This window comes from Zonotrichia leucophrys, chromosome 1A (genome assembly GCF_028769735.1).
Source record: "Zonotrichia leucophrys gambelii isolate GWCS_2022_RI chromosome 1A, RI_Zleu_2.0, whole genome shotgun sequence".
In the NCBI taxonomy this organism is placed as follows: Eukaryota; Metazoa; Chordata; class Aves; order Passeriformes; family Passerellidae; genus Zonotrichia; species Zonotrichia leucophrys.
In genome coordinates, this window is record NC_088170.1 from 58,694,856 (window position 1) to 58,714,322 (window position 19,467).

Below are 19,467 nucleotides of genomic sequence, written 5' to 3' on the forward strand. Positions count from 1 at the left end.
ATGATTTTAGGTAGGGTTTCTGGACACAACTTCCTTAAAACAGTAAATCATGTAATGCAAGCCATTCACTCATGAGACAAAGAATAAGCTCAGATTATGTTAAAGGCATAGCTCATGTTTCTGCCTGAAACATGCACAAGCTGGCATGATTTCAAAGACAGCCTAGCTGTAGAATTTACCTTGCCCTGGAAAAAATTTATTCTTTCTATATATCTGGACCTACTATCTTTTCAAGCATAATGAGTATTGTGAAAAATTATGGTATGAAATTCTGAAAATAGGAAATCTGATTGTTAGACTTTACACTCACACATTAACTAGACTAGCAGAATAGCCTGTCTCAGTTGTGTGTAAGTACCTCATTAACTACTTGAAAGCAAATATTATTGACTGAATGGTGACTTTTTCTTCTGAATGTTGGAGGGGAATTTTATACAAGAGGGGGATTCTTTTATAAGTCTAAATAAAGGAAATTCAGAAAGGATTTCAGAGTATTGACACTATTGACTGTAAACCTATTTTTCATCATGTTACAGACAGCAACTTACATGTTCACATTTCAGCAGACTCACTGAATCTATAAACAATATCTTCCGTTCTGGCAACAGATGTCGTTCTGGCAGTCAGTAAAAGCTGGAAGGGAGCAAAATAACTGAGCATTTCCACCAATCCCTTTTCCCTTTTTTGGTAACCTCCTAAATATTTACTGATGATTATTGACAAGGTAGATTTAACCATTCAGAAGTGTTGTACTGCTCTGTTGATTGTTTGGCAATGAATATGACAGTAGTTGTACCAAGAATTACATCATTCTTGCAGCCGTGCTGGGAGATCATACTGCAGTTTTGTTTTGTTTTGGGGAAAAATGAAGCATACAGTAGTTAAAGATACTGTAATTACCACATAGCAAATCACAAACAGTCTGAAGTGAAGATCAATAAAATTCTCTAGCAAAATATAGTGTTAAGTGCCTTAGATTACATGACTTGTTAAAGAATAAAATCTGTCTGCTAATCATCACAGGTTATAGAGAGCTGACAGCTGAGAGCTGACAAGTGTTTGTTCCTATTCCATTAGAGGATTATAATATTTATTTAGAATACTAGAAAATATTCAGCAGATCTGATTTAAGGTGAAATTATTAATAAAATTTATTCTTTTTTAAGATTCTGTTTTCCATTCAGCTGCTGCACAAGCCATAGAATTTCTTGTCTTAGCTTTTAGAAAGAAATACTCAATTGACACAGAAACATTTGTCTCAAAAATGCAAATAGGATTCATGGTGCATCCAAGTGTGTTGTGGTTTGTCATCCTCAGAAGCTTCCAGGTCTTCGATGCTTTTGCCTGTTACATTGTAATCTCATACCAAGCATTTATTTGACCCAAGTTCTTCCAGACAGTTGTCAAATCAGCTTATTTCAGGAATTATGTCACTTTAGTGATTGCTTTTCAGACCTGTAACAACCTTTGTTGGGCGTGCCAGATTGTTTTGTACAGCATCTCCTTTAAATTTTAGTTGTTACAGCTAGAGTTTTACCTCTGAAACAGCATAGCCCAGTAGATCTGTTGCTGTGCCTGCCTTCATGTAGATCCAACTAATGTTGTTATATTTGTAGTAGTTTTGGTTGAGGCATCATCTTAGCCATTGACCAAGTAGCTCTTTCTCTTGTTCATGTCCTGTGTTGTTCTAAGATGTGCTCCAGAGGTTCTGATTGCTCCATGGCTAACGCTTTAAAAATCATGATTGGAATGATCAGATAAAAGAGATCTGGAACTGTTTAATTTTTTAGCTGCTGTTTTATTACCTCCCTTCTTGTAGTTGGAATATAAAGTATTATTGTGAATACATCATCCAGAAATATCTGTCAGTTCTGATTTTTTCCCCCTGTATCTCTCTGTATGGTTGCTATTAATACAGCAGTGCTTAGAGATGGAGCAGAGCTGGAGCACCACTGCACTGTGCACAAGATAAATGCAAGCCATCATTTTCTGCAGCTTGCAGTCAAGGTGGTAAGAGGTATAGCAGAAGGGTAGAAATTGGGGAGAAAAGGGCAAAGAATTGGTAGAAATAACAATAGTAATGAACAAGTGGTCATAATTAGTAAGCATAGCTCAGATGCTTACCCGTTATAAAAGGAATTCCTGCAGTCGGGAGCTCTTTTCCTCATTGCTGACCTGCCCAAAGGAGGGGAGCTCTCTTCCTCATTGCTGACCTTCACTTGCTGTGCCCCAGCACAGCTTCTGGGTGCTGCCATGGTGAATTTAGGTGTTGTGATACTACAGGGTGTTCATTTCCACCTATCCATGATCCCAAGGCAGTATAAAATAGGGGTAAACTGTTGAAGTAAGCTAGTGCTGAGAAACCAGCTGAAGCAGATCTCCTTGACCTCCCTCCACAAAGTTTAGCCTGCCAGAAGTTCTGAGAATGAAAAAAATGAGATGGCAATGATGTGATTTTCATCAACACAGAGAAAACCGACTCCTTCTGTAAACAGAAAAAGGATCTCAAAGGTATACCTCTGGGCAATCCTTTAAAATTTATAATGTCACTTTTCAAAGTATTTTTTAATCTCTTGGCCTTTAGTTCTATAAGGAGATATCATTTTTCATACTGAGGCTGAGAAAGTGAAGATAGTTGTGATTTAAGGGTATTCCTATTGCAGCATGGAAGCAAAACTCAGCAGGGTTAAACTTGGACCATATAATCTAACATTAAATCACAAACATCTTGTACATTTTAGAGGCAATTCCAGTAATGTAGAATAGAGCTATGTTTTGTGTTTTTAAACGTTTGTGAATTTCTTTTCTCACTAATTTGAAGAGTTTGATGAGTGGCTGAGCTTTTAGAATTAATATAATTACAAATGGCCAAAACATAAACCCAGCAAAATTACATAATGGGAAGGAGAAATAATTTTTAAAAGCCAAGAGAAAGGAAAACAGAAGTAAGAGGAGCTACAGGTATGAAAAGTATTGTGAAATACTACAGTTATTTTTCTTGCATGCTGGAAGGGACCTACAATGCTCATCTAGTCCAACTGCCCGACAAAGCACAAGAAAACAGAAGGAAATGTTACCTTATTTGAAGAGTGAATGAGCTTCTAAAGCCAGTCATGACCATGCATTTTTGTAGTCCTCATTTTTGAGCTTTTACTTGTTGCTTTCCAATTCATCAAGTCTGGTATTGTCCCACTGGTCAGCAACACTGGAAGCCATAATCCAATATCAGTATAACCAGGGACATGTGAAAACTATTTCTTACTTGCCATATCCCATTGTTGATATAAGCACAACAGTAAAATTAAACCTCATATCGCTTATTCATTGGGACCACTAAATATTTGTGTCACTGTTTTCCATTGTGTTATTTCCCTGTATTTCACTGCAGACTGAGCAGCTTGTTATTTCATATGTAACTTTACATTCATTGGTATTAAAATGTGTCTTTGAGTTAATGAACTTTACCAGACACTCCATACTACTTTTTATAAATTTGTCTCTTCATTATTCAGGTCCTGTCAATCCTGATTCCATCAGCACATGTTATCACCAGCAATCTTATCTTTATTTCTCAAGTCCATTGAAGTTTTTGGTCATGTCAGACTTGGTAATGATGGCTAAAAACGCCCCTAGCAAAACACCCCTAATGAATCATAAATCTTGTAAAAACTAGATTTGAATTTCATATTGTTTAACGTTTGCTTTTAAGTCATTCTTATTTGTGTTTTATAATGCCTTTCAAAAACTGGAACATTTTCATAGTTATCTTTGTCAGCTTAACTGGTAACTTCATCAAAAACTGAAACCATATTTGTTTGCCAGAATCTGATCCTCAGCAAAATCATGTCAGCTTATTGTTTATCAGTTTATTAGCTTTTCTAATATTTCTTCCAAGACACTTTGGTTTGAGTTTTCAGCATGGATGAAAGAGCAGCACTCAGCTAGCTTCTCTAAGATTCCAAGATTCAATTAAAAATTAATATGCTGAGACCCAATATTGCTCAAACTCTTTTGGAACCCATTGTCGCATTATGCAGATTCCCTTATGTAAAAAGAAAAAAATCAATCATTATTTTTCACCTGGCACTTTGCACTTACTGAAGGAATCAAAAAGCATTTTTATCTGACTGGAGAGAGTTATCCTATTTCCTTCTTAGTGCAGAAGAAATAATGAATGTTTCTGATGTGTTTGCTTTGGTAGTAGCTTTTATTGCCTATTAGGTAGATAGGTAGATACTGCTATTCTTATTAGAGTTTCTTTTGTCAAAAAAAGTCTTTACTGAATTAATTTTTTTCCTCATTTTTTATGTTTGTTGCATGTTGCTTTTCTAATTGTCCCCTTCAACAGCTGTCTTTTAAAAAATCGAAACAATCTTATTGTTAGAAAACTGCTTTTAAAATACAGTAAATAAAACTAAAAACCTGGGGTTTTTTCTTTTTCTAAAAAACTTTGAAATAAACCCTCAATTTTTTACTCAAAAAACTCTGTTTGGGAAAATAATTATTTCTAACTACCAAATATAAATATGAACATTTGTGATTTATTTACTTTTTGAGACCATGATAGTTTACTCCAGTCACTGGTCCTGTGGACCTTCCATTTTCCCATTTGGTAATAAATTACTCTTTGTATGTTATGCTAAGTCTAAACTAGAGGTCCTCACCGTTCAATGCAGTAAAAGAGAGAGAAATTATAATCTGTAGCTTCTGAAATCATAAATAATTTACTATAGAGTGCCAGAAATCCTATAGAATGTGTGTACCCACAGGTAGTGGAGTGATGCCTAAAGAGGCTAGGCAGAGTTAAAGGAATAAAGTCGGTATTTATTGAAAGGCCTTCAGAGGATACACCCTGGGCAGCACAAAAGCCCAGCCAAGGCTACACCCAAAATGGGCAACAGTCATGAGTTTTCACACTTCTAGAAGTTTTGGTCCATTTACATATTGAGCTCAATTGTCCAATTACAGGTTCAGGTTATGCACTCCCATCCTCCCAGATTTCTCTCCCCAATTTGCTGATTTTTGTGCTTTTTGGGCCTGAAGCTGCAATGGTGTCCTTGGTTCTCAGGCTAGAAAAGGATTGTTTTGTCTAATTGAACTGTGAAGAGAACTTGCTATTGCTTATTATGAAGTTCAGAGTCACACACTAAGGCAGTACAGAATCTAAAAAATATGAAAGCTAAAGCTAAGGCATCAGGAGTATTTTTATTTTTTCTTCTACACTACAATGAAATGCATAATGAAGGCTGACTTGTTGATCTGTAACAAAATGAAGCAAAAATATTCCCTCCCCTGGGCATTTTTCATTATCACAGTGATCCAGCCATATGTGCCTTAGGATCTGAGATTCTGAACACTGCAAAACAAAGAAACTCTGTCCATTTTTATTAACAATATTTCACCACTAAACCACATCATACACTTGATTTTTTTCCCCTGAATATCAGTATTTTGAATTAAGATAGTTCTTAGAAACTGGGCATGAAGATTTGCTCATGTGTTTTTATATAGTTTATGTATAGTAAAACTACTTAATATAAAATTCTCCTATTTTCAGATAATGTAATTGCCATCTGTTTAAAGACAAAAACAAAATCATTCCTTTGCTGAGGTGTTAAAATTTTTGCCTGCCATTTAATAAATTCAGAGCAGTTTAAAAAAGGAGAGAATCAAACCCTCCCTTTCAATAGCTACATGTTTGCATTCATTTCTGATTTTGTGAATAAAGTACATTTTTTGCTTAATTACTGGCCAGTGCTCTACACATTACTGCAGTTGCATCTGTATTCTGACTAACTGCTATGTTTATAATGCCACAGGACACAAGAGTTTTATATAATTTAATTTCAGCTCCAGAAGATGTCTTGGTGTCTAAATCTTCCTCACAGTTGTGTGTACTTATTGTTTATATCAATGCTGGTACATTTTCCTATGTTAAAATACTCTTAGAATAAGGTTTATCGTCTTCAGCAGCTACCGAGAAACAGAGGTTTGTAGGAGCCCAGGAAAGTCAAGAGTTTAGTAATCTTCAACCCTGCATTGGTGTTTCCAAAGTGTGTCCCATGGAGAATGCCATCTCAAAGTCATCTTTTTCTGATTGTGAAAACTGCACAGCTGTAAACATTCCTTCTGTAGAAAGGTGCAGCAAAGGTGCAGCCATTTTTCAGACACAAAAGACTGAAATTGTGTGAGCTGTGAATGGGGAGATTTCCCTAATATAACATATGCATATTATTATATTGTTATAACATATTATATTTCCTAATATAACATATGCGTTATGTTATATTTTTTATTTGGGTTTGTTTCAGTAGGGAGGGGTATATAACTTATATATTAACTCGTGGTCACAAGATATCCAGTTTTGAAGTTGTTGAGTAGATAATATCACTGGATATTTCCTCGTGGAGATAGAAATGTTAAAATACTGTTGCAGCTGAAAATAATTTGTCTCAATCTGTTTTGCTGCCAAATTGAGAAGGTAGCATTTATTAGTGTCACAAATCTGAAATGGTGGTAGTTAAGTTAGAGTAAGTTAGTTACTGCAAACTTTACTCTGAAGAGGGCCAAATAAGTTAATAACTATATTGAGATTTTTTAAGTCCTTAAGATTTTATTAAAATACATTGTAGTATTGCTCAAGTCATCAAGGATTTTAATACTTTTAAAGGGACAGCTATTAATATTTCTATGCTTAAAATCTCTTTTCTCCTTGTTTCCAGAACTTGTATGTCATTTAGACACATCTGAGCAAATGAATTATTTTTGTATTTGTTTAAAAATATTAATATTATTAGCAAACTGCTTCGTTATCATGGTGAGTTTAGTACAGCATACACATATCTGGTATGTGCTTGTGTTAAAGGCATGAGATTGTATTTGTAAGGAGTATGTTTTGCTTGGTACCAAATACTGATTTTGCTTGTGAATAGTAGAGGATTGGATCTTAAAAAAAATACAGAGGTTCATTTTCATAATTCTCTTCATTGCTGGGATTTACAGATGCCTGGCTTTGTAAATGCTTGATTGAACAAAAATAGTCAATACTGGTACCAAGTATTTCATTTTAGTCTGGTCTTAAGATGCTGTGTCACTTGCATTGAAATTTTTGTATCTGTGGAAAGGGATTAAGTAACTGTAAATCTTTGGTGCAGAAAATACCACATGAATGTTTTCCTTTGATCTTGCAGTGTTCCTGTTCCAGTAGTCAGTCTAGAGAAAATTCCTAACCTAGTGAAGGCAGATGGTGCCAATGTTAAAATGAATTCTGCAACCACTACCACCATCACTTCCTCCTCAACTTCTTCATCCACCATACCTGCTCCAACTTTGGTTAAATCTGGTTTGACATCCAAGTCAGTGCCACCATCACCAGAAAAGATTCTGAACGGCAAAGGAATTGTAGCTCCATCAATAGACAAGAAACACCAAAATGGCACTAAAAGCAGTAACAAGCCTTACAAAAGACTTTCAGGTACGTGATGTTGTCATTCACCTTTTGTGGCAGTCTGTTTTTCTTTGTTCATGCTTCTATAGCTCATAATGCAGCTAATAAAATGCAGGGTTTGGTTTGATTTTTTTGCTCTAAGATGCTGGGTTGCATGTATGAAAATGAAGGCTTTCACACTCTTAGCATGTGTAAAGTATTTTTAAAGTACACATTCTGTTTAGCTTGAAATTACTGGTCAACAGGCCAAATAAATTTTTAAGGAAGTAAATTCATTAAAACAGAAAGGCAGAAAACTTCTTTAAGCCATTATGGGATTTGAGTCTGTTTACAACAAAGGGAAATGTGCCTTGGTTGGGTGACTTTAGTTTAGTCATGATCAAGTTGAACAGGTTTAAGACATTGGTTTATCCTCCAAGTCATTATTTTTTTAAAAACTCTTTTTTTTAGTTTTAGATATGAGGAAATTCTTAAGGAGATATGGGAAATGCTGGGGAAGTTTTAAAAGCCATCATTTCCTTTCAGCCCCCTCCCTCTGCAATTCCCATATGAGTGGCAATGTTTCTAGCATGAGGATCTTTATCTTACCCAGGAAGACAGGACAGTGGAGTTGAGAAAATGACATTAAATGGGAAATGCCCTGGATGGCCTTAGGCAGGGTAGTTTTGAGGATGTGGGTCCCTGCTCAGACCTGCCACCAAAGCACAGAACACCACACTGTGGGAGGGCAGAGGCTGTTAGAAAGGTTGTTGTCCACTGGGAGGAAGAATTATTTTCGGTGGAGTTCCCTAGAGGTGACCCATGTCAGCTGCTGGGCAGCAAGGAGAAAAGCAGAAAACAGATTTTTGCTCTGAATGCAGAAAACAGATTTTTGCTCTGAATGAAGGGAAACAAAGTGTTTTGAGGGTTCTTATTTTAATGTTTTTTTAAAGCAAAAGTAACTGACTCAAATTTACAGCTGAAGAAGCTGTGCAGGGTCTATTCATCAGCTGGCAGTACTTTGTGACTCGGGCAGGAACTTCTTGTGTGTACTGAAAGGCTAATTCTGCTAATGGCAGCATGATCCGCATTAGATCGTCACTTTGGCACCAAGTTAGTTCACGTGATTTCTAAATGTGCTCTAGTTATGAACCCATATAAGTTGTACAAGATAAATGCTTTCATTTCCAGTTAATGAGTGTGTCCTATTTTTTGCCTGAATATCAGGTTTATTTTGTTCATTTTCTCAGATTTGGCAGTTAGCCTATGGTGCTGCTACCTTGGCTGGATTTCAGACCAGTGTGAGGTGTTAGCTAGGGCTGTGTGGGGCATGGAACAATGCCATTGCCTGAAAGGATGCAGTACACTGATTGCTTTCTTAACTAGTTGAAGGTGGCATATAAGAAAACACAATCATTGTTCATTTATAGCTTTTCACAACATGAAAAAATGTTACAAGAGGGTAGCTTAAGATTAGGCTCTAACCCTTACATTTCACATTTTAAGATCCAATATATTATTCTAATAAAAACTGTATATATTTTACAGTTAATTTAGAATATTGATTCATTTTAACCTATTATTTCTCATAATGGGTTAGATGCTAAATTTAACTAATTAAGTTAATCAATTCAAAATTCCTTCTTGAGCAATTTAAACTGTTAGTGGTTTTCCTCATGTCGCCACTTACCACTGCAGGGCTGCGGGTGATATTTGTACATTTTTGTGCAAGTGCTTGCAGAAATGTGTTCATAAAGAAGAATCAGTTCTGTAGGGCCTTCCTACAGCTTGCTGGCTTTACTGTGTAGGTGGCTCTGGCACTGTTCTTTCTCTAAGCTCTGACTTGCAGTGTCTTCTAGGCTAGGGAACATGGTGGAAATTTCTGCACAGGACTGATTGAGCACCTGGATAGGCATGTGTTTACTTCTGTATGGTTAACAAATACACAGAACTGAGACTTTTTTTTACAGCATCTCTGTCATGATCAGATTTGTGATCTGTTCAGTCTTACTCCTACTGCCTTGAGTATTGATGCAGCAATGCAATAATTTAGGGATTATTCAAATCGTAGAAGTCCTGAGAGCCCTGGAGATGAATTGCCTGTAGATTGTGTGTCACTATGATGTATTTCTCTCCATTATTATACAGGACTGTGCAAAGGCTGATAAAAAGATCTTGGAAGGTCAATGAGATGATTATTTGAGTTATCCCATAATTTCATTCATTTCACATGAAAAGGATGAAACTGCAGCCAAGGGATTTAGGTTTCCCTCAATCTGCTACCCTTGAGCTGTACAGACGTTAATTTTTGAAGCTCCTTAATAAGTTTGGGCAGTTTGCATCTGTTTCCTTCCCTTTTTAGCAACCTCTACTGTCTCTCACACCATTTCCCTGACTGTGATAGAAGTTGTTTTTTTTTCTTTGCTGAGAGCTGGTGGTTGTTTGTGTGATGAATGAACCTGCCCTCTTTTCAGGAGCACTGTCCTTGTTGAGAGAGAGGAAACGGCTTGTGGAACCACAAAAGACAGTCTGTAGCTGCCCAGCATAAGTGGATCAGTGTTTCCTAGTAGCAACTGCAAAAAAAAAATTTTTTTTTCTAAATTTTCCTTAGTTCTTGTTCTCTTTGGGGTGATGTTAAAGAATGCAAATGCCCAGTGTACGCCAAGAAAAACTGTTCTGTTGCAAACAGAAGTTTCTGACAGTTCAGTCTTGCCCCTCGTTCTTCTCTTGGTGAGGTTATAACAAATGTTCTTCACTTTGTCCACTGAACGTGAAGAAGTGGAATCCATTCCAGAAAAGCAGCTTTCTCAAGCTGTGCCTGTGCACAGGGCTCTGGGCCTTGCCACACTCCACATTTCCTAACAGTGGGCAGAAGCTGCATTTTGTTACTGATAAGGTGGTAAGTTTCATGTAGTGTGCTGACCAAACCAGGCATGGCTGTAGCTCGCAATTAGATGCTCATGGATTCTCCAGAGCAGCCATAAATGCTTCAGCCAGGAGAAGTGGTTTCCTGTTTGTTCAGTATTTTCTGTTTCTCAGGGAAACAATATTATTTTGTTGTTCAGTCAATGGCAGAGACTTCCACTCTTTCCTCTTACAACTCCTTATGTTGATTTTTATCTGGATATGTTTTCCTAATAACTGACTTTGCTGTAATCAGTCCTACAAGTCTTAGTCAGTTGGGCCACTTACTGACAAGTACCAATCTGGACCACTTTTAATTTTTTAAGTGTTTCCCTCTTGGTCCAAAACAGTCCTTGCTTGGTAACTTTCAGAACACATTCCATAGCCTTATAATTGTCTTCAGGACTTTTCATTTGAAGGCATATTTATTAGTCCTTTTTGTCTCCTTAGTTTGTGTTTTTCAATTTGCATTGAAGGTTTTAGGTGGGTCATTCAGGAAACTGTAATAGGAACATCTTACACTCAAACCCCAGGAGCAACTAGCTCCTTTAGTTCATGAACATGTGTTTTCTTCTATTAAGTAAAAAAAATTAGTTATTATATTGAGTCACACACTGCTATTTTTGTGTTTCTGTTGTGTTGTAAATGCCAAAGGAACTACAACTGCCTATAACATATTTCAGTTCCTTTCTAGATTTCACAAATAAAAAACTATGCCAGCTGTCTTTTCCCAGCTCCCTTTTTTGTATGGTTCTGCTAATAGGTTAATAATATAACCATTGAATGTTTGCATAAGCATTTTTAAGTCTAGATAGCAGAATACATAAAACTGCTAGAAATTGTGGTATCTGGAAGCTAGTTGGTGTCCAACATAAGCTACTTCTCCTTACTTTTCTTATTCTAGCTGTTCTCCTTGCTGTAGTGCTGTCATAGCATTGTAACATAGCTGTGAATCACTGTTTTCCTCTTGGCTCCCATTTGTTTGTTTAAAAGAATTTTTAAATCCTCTGATTAAATGTTGTATTTGAGTACAGGATGTTTATTGTATCTGAATGTAACACCACTGTATATTAAAACAGCATTTGGCAAATAGTTTGTATTCCCCTACCAAACAAAAGCAAACCTATCTGCCAATTACACCGTAATTTGTCAAGGTCTGTGAAGGTAATGGTAAAGGATTTTGATGGCATAAACTAAAAAGTGTGTGTCCATAGTTTTGTTACAATTTTTAATGCAAACCCTAAAATTATATTCACATAACCTAAGGGAAATGATGCTATCTGTGGTATAGAAATAGTAAATTATTAATGAAATTAAATCTACAGATACGGCATATTAAATATTAATGCCCTTTTAATGTTAATCATGAGTAGAACTCATGTAAATGCCTTTTCTCATAATCTCTGCAAACTTTAAATTCCATTTCTCCCTTCACATGGGGAAGTAAAAACTAACATACATGTGATTTTTATAAAGATTTAGGGGACAGATTTAGATAAATTTTATTTTTAAAATGCCACCAGTAATCAACTATGGGTTGTTTTCTAGAGTTTCTAAGTATGTCAGAGAAATGTTGTTTAAAGCACTTGTGATGCCATTTGTGTCTTAGCCCAGCTCTGGAGCCAGAGCTGCAAATGCTGTATTTTATAGCCTCAGAGGCAGGCAGAGTCAGAGAGGGAACTGAAGTCACAGGGAATTGGATTGGTCCTTTGTTTGGGCCACTCCACTGTAAGCAGACTAATTTCCATGAAGTCTTTGGCTGAAATCCTGCTCTAAATGGTTTTAAACATGCAAGGGCAAAAAAATACACAACTCTATGAGTGATGCACATAGCACTGTTATGGGATGCTGGGGTTGGGATCAGTGGTTCAGGTTGAGCCTGATTAAACCAAATTCTAACAGGCAAAAATTATAAGCTACTCTGGTTAAAACTTCTATAATAATCTATTTTTTTTCTCATTTCCCATTCTCCCACTAAACAGAAAGAGAATTTGACCCAAATAAGCACTGTGGAGTACTGGATCCTGAAACAAAGAAACCTTGCACAAGATCACTCACCTGCAAGGTATTTTTCTTAGAAGATAAAATATCAGATGCTTTGTTATAGTTTAAATCCTACCACAGTAGTTTGAGAGGTCATACCTGCTCCTGTCTTACAGACAATGGGTATGGTATTCAGGCGCTGTCTTCAGGTAATTCTTTTGTGTAATTCTGTTTCTTTGAATCAGAGCATCTGCATTATTCCACTGATATTTCTAAAAAGATTTTTTTCATGTCATTTTATTATGCAAAAAGCATTAACGTTTCATGTAGAAGCCCAAGTGTTATTTTAAATGCTTCTTTTTTGGTTCATGTGTGCAACAATGTTAAAGTATAGTCACTTTTTAGTAAAAAAATTACCATATTTTTGTATAATAAATTACTTGGAGGCTGCCCTTGTGATAGTAATAACTCCTGCATCAAAAAGTAGCTGCAATGTGAGACATTTCTAATGAACATTTGTATGTGTATGTGCTGCCTGTCAGTAGAGATCATCAGCTAAATTTGCTTTAAAATCTATTCATGTTTTTCAATCCAATGAAATCAGTTTTTCATTGTAAGTTAAAAGCTACAATGATTTTCTTAATATCTTTAAATTACTGCAATTCTATTTTCCATCTTGAAAAAGGTAAGTCAATAGTCTCTATTATATAAAAATTGTTGCAAAAAGTAATTTTAGCCTTGATGTTGGCATTTCTTAAGAATGACTTTATAAGTTATCAAAGATAATGTGGAATAGCAGCTTTATTTCCATAACTGTGGCTAAAGTTGTTTGAAGTAGATTTTATCTTTTAGAGTAGTGCTGTATCAGAAGTGTAGAGGACTCATAAACAATGTCATGCACACACAAATGCTTTTTAACCACCCTATTTTTAGACTCATTCACTTAATCATCGACGAGCAGTTCCAGGCCGTAAAAAACAGTTTGACATCCTTCTAGCTGAACACAAAGCTCGATCCAGGGAAAAAGAAGTTGCAAAAGACAAAGAGCATCCACCATCTGCAAGGGAAAGCTATCAGAGCCAGCCCACACCAGCACAAGACTCTCTGTCAGGATCCTCAGTGAACTCTGGGCAAGAATCTAAAGTAACATCTCCTGCAAAATCTAGACCACCAAATTCTGTACTTCCAAGGTAAGCAGTTCTCCAGTGTGCAATGTTGCATTCTGAAAGTGCTGTAAGAAATTTCTTAGACATTCATACAGCTCATTTTATAAGTATTTAATACTTCTTTAGGCTATTACACAATAAAACATACTAATATAAGAATTTCTGCTAGCTTATGTTAGCTGAACTCTGTCCATGGTAGCCTGTGATCTAATTGGGAATGGGGAAAGGAATAGTGTCTACCCTTGGCTCAGAATCTCAGACTAGCTGCATTTTTTCACTACAATGGTAGTTATAATTAGGAAATATTATATTCAAGTCATTTGGTCACAACTGAGAAGAAAAATCTGTTTACATGAATCAGTGTAAGTATTAGTGGTAAAATTCTGTACATTTATATAGAATTTTTCTCCAGAAATACTTTTCCCATTATGCTGTAATTTAGTGTTGATTTAAAGCTATTGATATGAAACTATCCATAGTATGTCTTCCCTTGTTTTGAAGATTTTTCTTAGAAAGGACAAAAACATTCTTCAGAAGGACAATGAAAACTTCTGAAGGCATCCTTTTGCAAAAAACAGTGTGAGGTATTTGATCTATTGAATTCTAATTATCCTCTGAAAACTTCCCATATGTTTTGTTTATTTGTGGGATTTTTTTGGTACTAATTTTGGCTGGAGTGCATAGGGCTAAATTAGTTGACTTTTTTGATCTTCATATTTTTTTATCATTCATTTCTTTGCAAAAACCTTGGTGAAGACTGGGTGCTCATTTTGGGACCGTCCTACTACGATAGTCCCTATTTCCTACTATGATAGTCCTTATGAAGTATGAAAGAGATACTTCTTATATTTGCTGTGTCAGACAGATGTTTCCAATGCTTTCTCTGTGGCCACCAAGTCTGAATGCAGTTTCATTCCTGCGGTGGCAGAGATGGGCCTTGCAGGGTTTGAGTGAAAAGACAGTGAAAGAATACCCACAGATGAATTGGTGCTTCTCTGCCTAATTCTTGTAAAAGCAGCGACCTTACACAGAGAGCAGCACAGACAGACAGGTAGAAATGGGGTTCAGTAGGTGTAACAGTCAAAGTAGCAAAACTGTAGTGCAATTCCATGAGAGTCAGCTGCAGAAACTGCAGAGGTAGCAGTACTCGAGGAGGAGGAGGATTTTAGCAGTCAGACACTGTGTGTGTAGTCTGCATTTCTGTTTCTGCCTGTGTTGGGCTGTCCTGCCCGTTTCAGAGCAGCCACGGAAGCCTTGTGGCCTCTCTGTGTTGGCCAGCGAGCCTGGGGCTCTGCTGCTGCTGCTGCTGCTTGGGGGCTGCTCTGTCCTGAGAGCAGGAACTCATGAGGCTGAAGAAGATCATCTACAGATTTTGCCCAGTGTGGACATCTTCTCAGCCTCAGAGCTCTCAATACATACGTGGTTGTACAGACTGTAATTGAGAAGCTTTTCCACCCCCACTTCTAATCTAATCTGTTTTCAAACCGCTTTTGAAGGCAAGGCACCATCATACCCTGTGGTGCAAAGATATTCCTTCTTTGTTTCATTGCATTTTAGACAAAGGTAAAGAAAACCTACATGCTGTGAGGAGCTCTCCCAGTTACTGCTCTCAGTAATCTACCTGTAGAGGATGGTCAGCTAAACATTCTTATATTTAGTACATTGATTTTAGTAGAATTTTTGTAATTGGACCCTTGGGATTAATCAAGTAGCAGAGTAATGGTTCAGTGTAACAAGATTTTTTATACCTGATTTTTATTTGTGTTTTAAATACACTTTGTCTCTCATGATCTGAAATCCAACTTCATGACAAATTTAAAATTTCAAGCAATAGAAGCATGCTTCTGTTTATATGAACTTGGTGACAACCTGCCACGGTTTGACGCTGGCACAATGCCAGTGCCCCCAGGAAAATGTATTCTCTCTGGTGTCTGCTGTGAGATGTGACCAGGAATAGAGCAAAGCATGCTCCAACTTAGGAATAAAGAAGAAAAACTTTATTAACCTACAACTATATATAAAAAGAAACACACACAGAACTCAGAATGAAAACATTCCAAAAACATTCCTCCCCCCCTCACCAAATTTCCAGTACATCACAGTAGTACAAAACCTTGGATTCTCAATTCACTTACCACCCCTCAGATCACCAACTCTCAGTCCATCCCCACCCTCTAGATAATCAATTCCCAGTTCATCAAGAGGAGAGGAGTCCCTCTTGTACAATAGGCTTTCCCTGAAAACACAGTTGAGATCTCCTGTGTTTCCCCCTGGGAGTTCCCTGCTTTCAACCCCCTGTGTTCTCAGAGGCGTATCCATGTCCTCAGTGGCCACACCAGGTGCCAATATTCAAATCTGAGCACCTATTGGTGTGACCACCGCATCCCAAAAACCTCACTTCCTTCTCAAACCAGGACACAACCCCACAGTACATTTCTGACAAGATAAAATGCCAGCTCTTCAGTGTCTTTTACTGCCCTTGTTTACATTGATCATTTCTGGCATCATTTACTTTGATGCTTGATGCCAGCAGGTAGGTTTATAGAGCCTTTGAACACTGATGATTTAAATGTATATATTCTCCTTCTAGACCTTCATCTGCAAATAGCATAAACAGCACCAGTTCTTCAAACCACAGTGGGTACGTACCAGAGCTGCCACTGCCTTCCATGGGAGGAGACGTCACAAGCAGATTGTCCAGTGATGAAGGAGAAGCGGATGGAGCTGAAGAATCTGAGAAATTAGACTGTCACTTTTCTGGACACCATCCCAGACCTCTTGGGGTATGTGTCAGTCTCTGGCATGCCTTGCCATTGTTCTTGCATAATTAGGGAGAGCAGAACAAATAAGAAATTTAATAAGAAGGTAAGGAATGAAAACCTTACATTCTGAAAACTGTTCTAAAGAGAAAAAATACATTTAACAGAAAAGGGTAAGGATGGAATAAGGTAGGAGGAGACCACTGGTCAGTACACATGATACACAGGATGGACAGCAGAAAATCAGAAGCTCTCTTTTTAGATTTTCCTCTCGGTAGACCTCAAATTGGGTGTAGTTCTGCTAAACTGAGGAAAGTTGCATTGCTTTAAATGTGATGTAAGCAGATATTCTCTTGGTTGCAGCTCCTACAAATCTGTACCTTGCAGTTGGTGACAGAAGGCTAGTACAGTGCTCCATTGATTTCTGTAGTCTGGTTTAAAGCAGTAATTAAATGTCATTTATGTGAGTGTATGTGGATTTAGAAACTATTGCTTCATTTATCTCAAAATGGAAAGGCTCTGGTGGTGGCTCAAGTATGAGTTTGAGCAGCTGGTTTTGTCTTTCTCCTGTGTTAGTGAGAAATTTCATTGTAAGTAGTAAAAGCTGCTTTGCGGTATTATCTCTGCAGTGTGAATTTGTTTATACTGTTCAAACCAAGAAGCAGTGGGAGAACTCTTGAAATTCTTAGAAGCTGTTTCTCATAAAAATTGAGCCAAGGAATACATTTATGTGTTTTCCATATGATATGCAGAATAAAACAAACATTGTGATAACTGGTAGCATTGTTTGTATTCCTTAGAGCAAAGGAGACCTTGTTACTGTCAGACACCATGACCCAAACATTAAATGACTGTCAGACAAAATCCTGCATTTGGTTCTTACAGAGAAAATGTGAATTACTGTAGTCCACATAATACTGTGATATGCAGAAACCTCCTGTTTCCTTGCTACTATTGTATGCTACTTAGGTATTCCTGGCTGCTTCTCTATGAATTAAAAACTAAAGCTTCACTGCATGGGTGCCCACACAATTCAAAAAATAATCTAAGTGCAGCCAGTTCTTGTGCATGCCTCAGCAGTGAGGCGTGGCTGTCAATAGCCATTTTGGTTTAGGATCCCAGTTCTAGGCAAGCCCACTGACTCATCTGTTCTCTGAGATCTTAGCATCTCTCAACTGAAGCAGTTACTGGTAGTGAAACCTGTTCTTGGTCTGTGTCAGTGTGAAGACAGAAAAGATCATGTAAATCACCTCCAGATCATGCTAAATTGCTGAATTTTGTATTAAAAAATACTGTTTTCCTCACTAAGTTCCTCTCCTGGCCAGGTGGTAACAATTAAACAGGGGGAAAGTCAGTAGCTACTTAAATTGCCTCTTGGTGGTACTTGATGTTAGTGGTAGCTCACTGGGAGCTGAGGCTAGTTTGTCAACTTAGGAGATGGTTTTAATTAACCTGTTTAGCCTTGTCATGAAACAGACTTAAAATGAACAGTTGCAGTCTCCACTTGCTGTCCATTTAGCTGACAAGTGTTTTGAATTGATGCTCTTCTACCACATCAGTGCTTCTGCTGTCAGCCAGAATTGCTGTGACTGGTCCCTTGTACGATGCAGAGCTGTCTTGTTTCTTGAGGATGGTTTGTAACAGGTTTCTCTCCTACAAACAGGCATTGCATCATTTAGATCAGTAAGACTGAGCTGAAACAAGAGCAGATTCCTGATTGTAACATCTGAGTGTAGTAGGACTTTTCAGGAAGCTCTCCAGAGGAAGGGGTGCAAGTACTCCTGAGCTCTTCAGAATTCTCAAAATACTACTCCTCCAGTTGATTTTCATGCACTGTGAACAGTGTATCCCATGTTCTGTTGTATCACAGATGCCATGGATGATAATTCACTTTTTTACTGAAATGTCAGGGGTTTGTTTATTAAGTAGATACTAAAGATGTTCCCATTGCACTTATTTTCCTCTTCAGTTATATTTTTATTGCTGTGCTTCAATTATGAGATTTAAGACACCCAGAACAGTGTAACTTGTCGTTCTGAGGCAGTAAGAATTTTTTCTCTAAAAGTACCTGAGCAGTTACATTCTTTTTCTGGCACTCATTCATTAATGAACTATAAAATATACTGTACACTAAGCTGAAATACTATGCCCATATTTCATCATTCTTAAAAAAACTCTGCTGTAGATCATGAAAGCCACGTTTTAAAAGAAGTTTTATACGAATGATACATATTAAAGCGTTTTATTTATTTGATTTATTGATCAGTCAATAAATATATAGAAATACATTTTTATAAGCAACATTGAAACCTTTTCTTTCAGTTCTGTTCATATGGCAGTCGCTTAATGGGCAGAGGGTACTATGTCTTTGACAGAAGATGGGACCACTTTCGATTCGCATTGAACTCCATGGTAGAAAAACACTTGAACTCACAGATGTGGAAGTAAGTGGGATTTTTATGCTTGGTGGGTAATTTACATTTTTCATTCTGTAAAACTTCTAAATTAAGCACTCCATGGCCAGCATTTGTAAAATTGCCTCTTAATTAATTACCTCTTAATTACCTCTATTAAGGTATAGCAGTAACCTGTGTACAAATCTTGTCTTCTCTGTTAAGGAATATATAGCCCAACAGAATAATCTCCTAGTCCAGTGTAAGTTCCTACCAGATTTAGGACTCTTTTTAGTCCCTAAGGATGAAGATTTTTGCTTAGAATTTCATGCCTTTATCATGCCCCTGTATCACCCATTCAGGCTTTGCTGTGCAAGGCTCAGGAGTTGTAAGATAAGGAACTTGGTGCACATCTGTGTGCAAGATGGAATATGATAGGTTTTTAATCCATAGTGCCCTTACTGCCTTTGGGATCTTAAAATTCTGATTATTACTCATTGTTGAAGCACCTCTCTATCACATATGCAGGTTCCAAGCACTATAGGCTTTTACTACACAGAGCCATTGAAATAGACTGCACTTCTAAAATAAATGTTAGTTCTTTAAAAAAAAAAATTAATTTAAAGTTCATGGAATCGACAGATAGGATTGATTTTTTGGGGGTATTCTGCTACAGAATATGCATTCTTCTTCAATGTAATGATGCTAAAGTGCAGTGTTTCATGTCACTGTTTATTATCAGGACTGTGTTATATTCTTTGGATGCCAGCCATTAGATAAACAAGGTTTGATTTTTATTTAAATATATATTTTTAAGCACTAAAGCTTGGCTTGTC

At 37.0% G+C, this 19,467-nt stretch overlaps 1 protein-coding gene across 4 annotated transcripts in view; it reads left to right on the forward strand.

The window, feature by feature from the left end:
* Window positions 1–19,467, forward strand: part of ATXN7L1 (ataxin 7 like 1) — a 115,178-nt gene that overhangs the window by 83,213 nt on the left and 12,498 nt on the right. For all 4 annotated transcript variants that reach the window (XM_064702862.1, XM_064702861.1, XM_064702860.1 and 1 more), the window contains 5 exons: window positions 7,191–7,474; window positions 12,313–12,395; window positions 13,247–13,503; window positions 16,070–16,262; window positions 18,561–18,682. In XM_064702862.1, coding sequence (XP_064558932.1) covers window positions 7,191–7,474; window positions 12,313–12,395; window positions 13,247–13,503; window positions 16,070–16,262; window positions 18,561–18,682 — 939 coding nt within the window. The remainder of the gene's footprint in view (window positions 1–7,190; window positions 7,475–12,312; window positions 12,396–13,246; window positions 13,504–16,069; window positions 16,263–18,560; window positions 18,683–19,467) is intronic.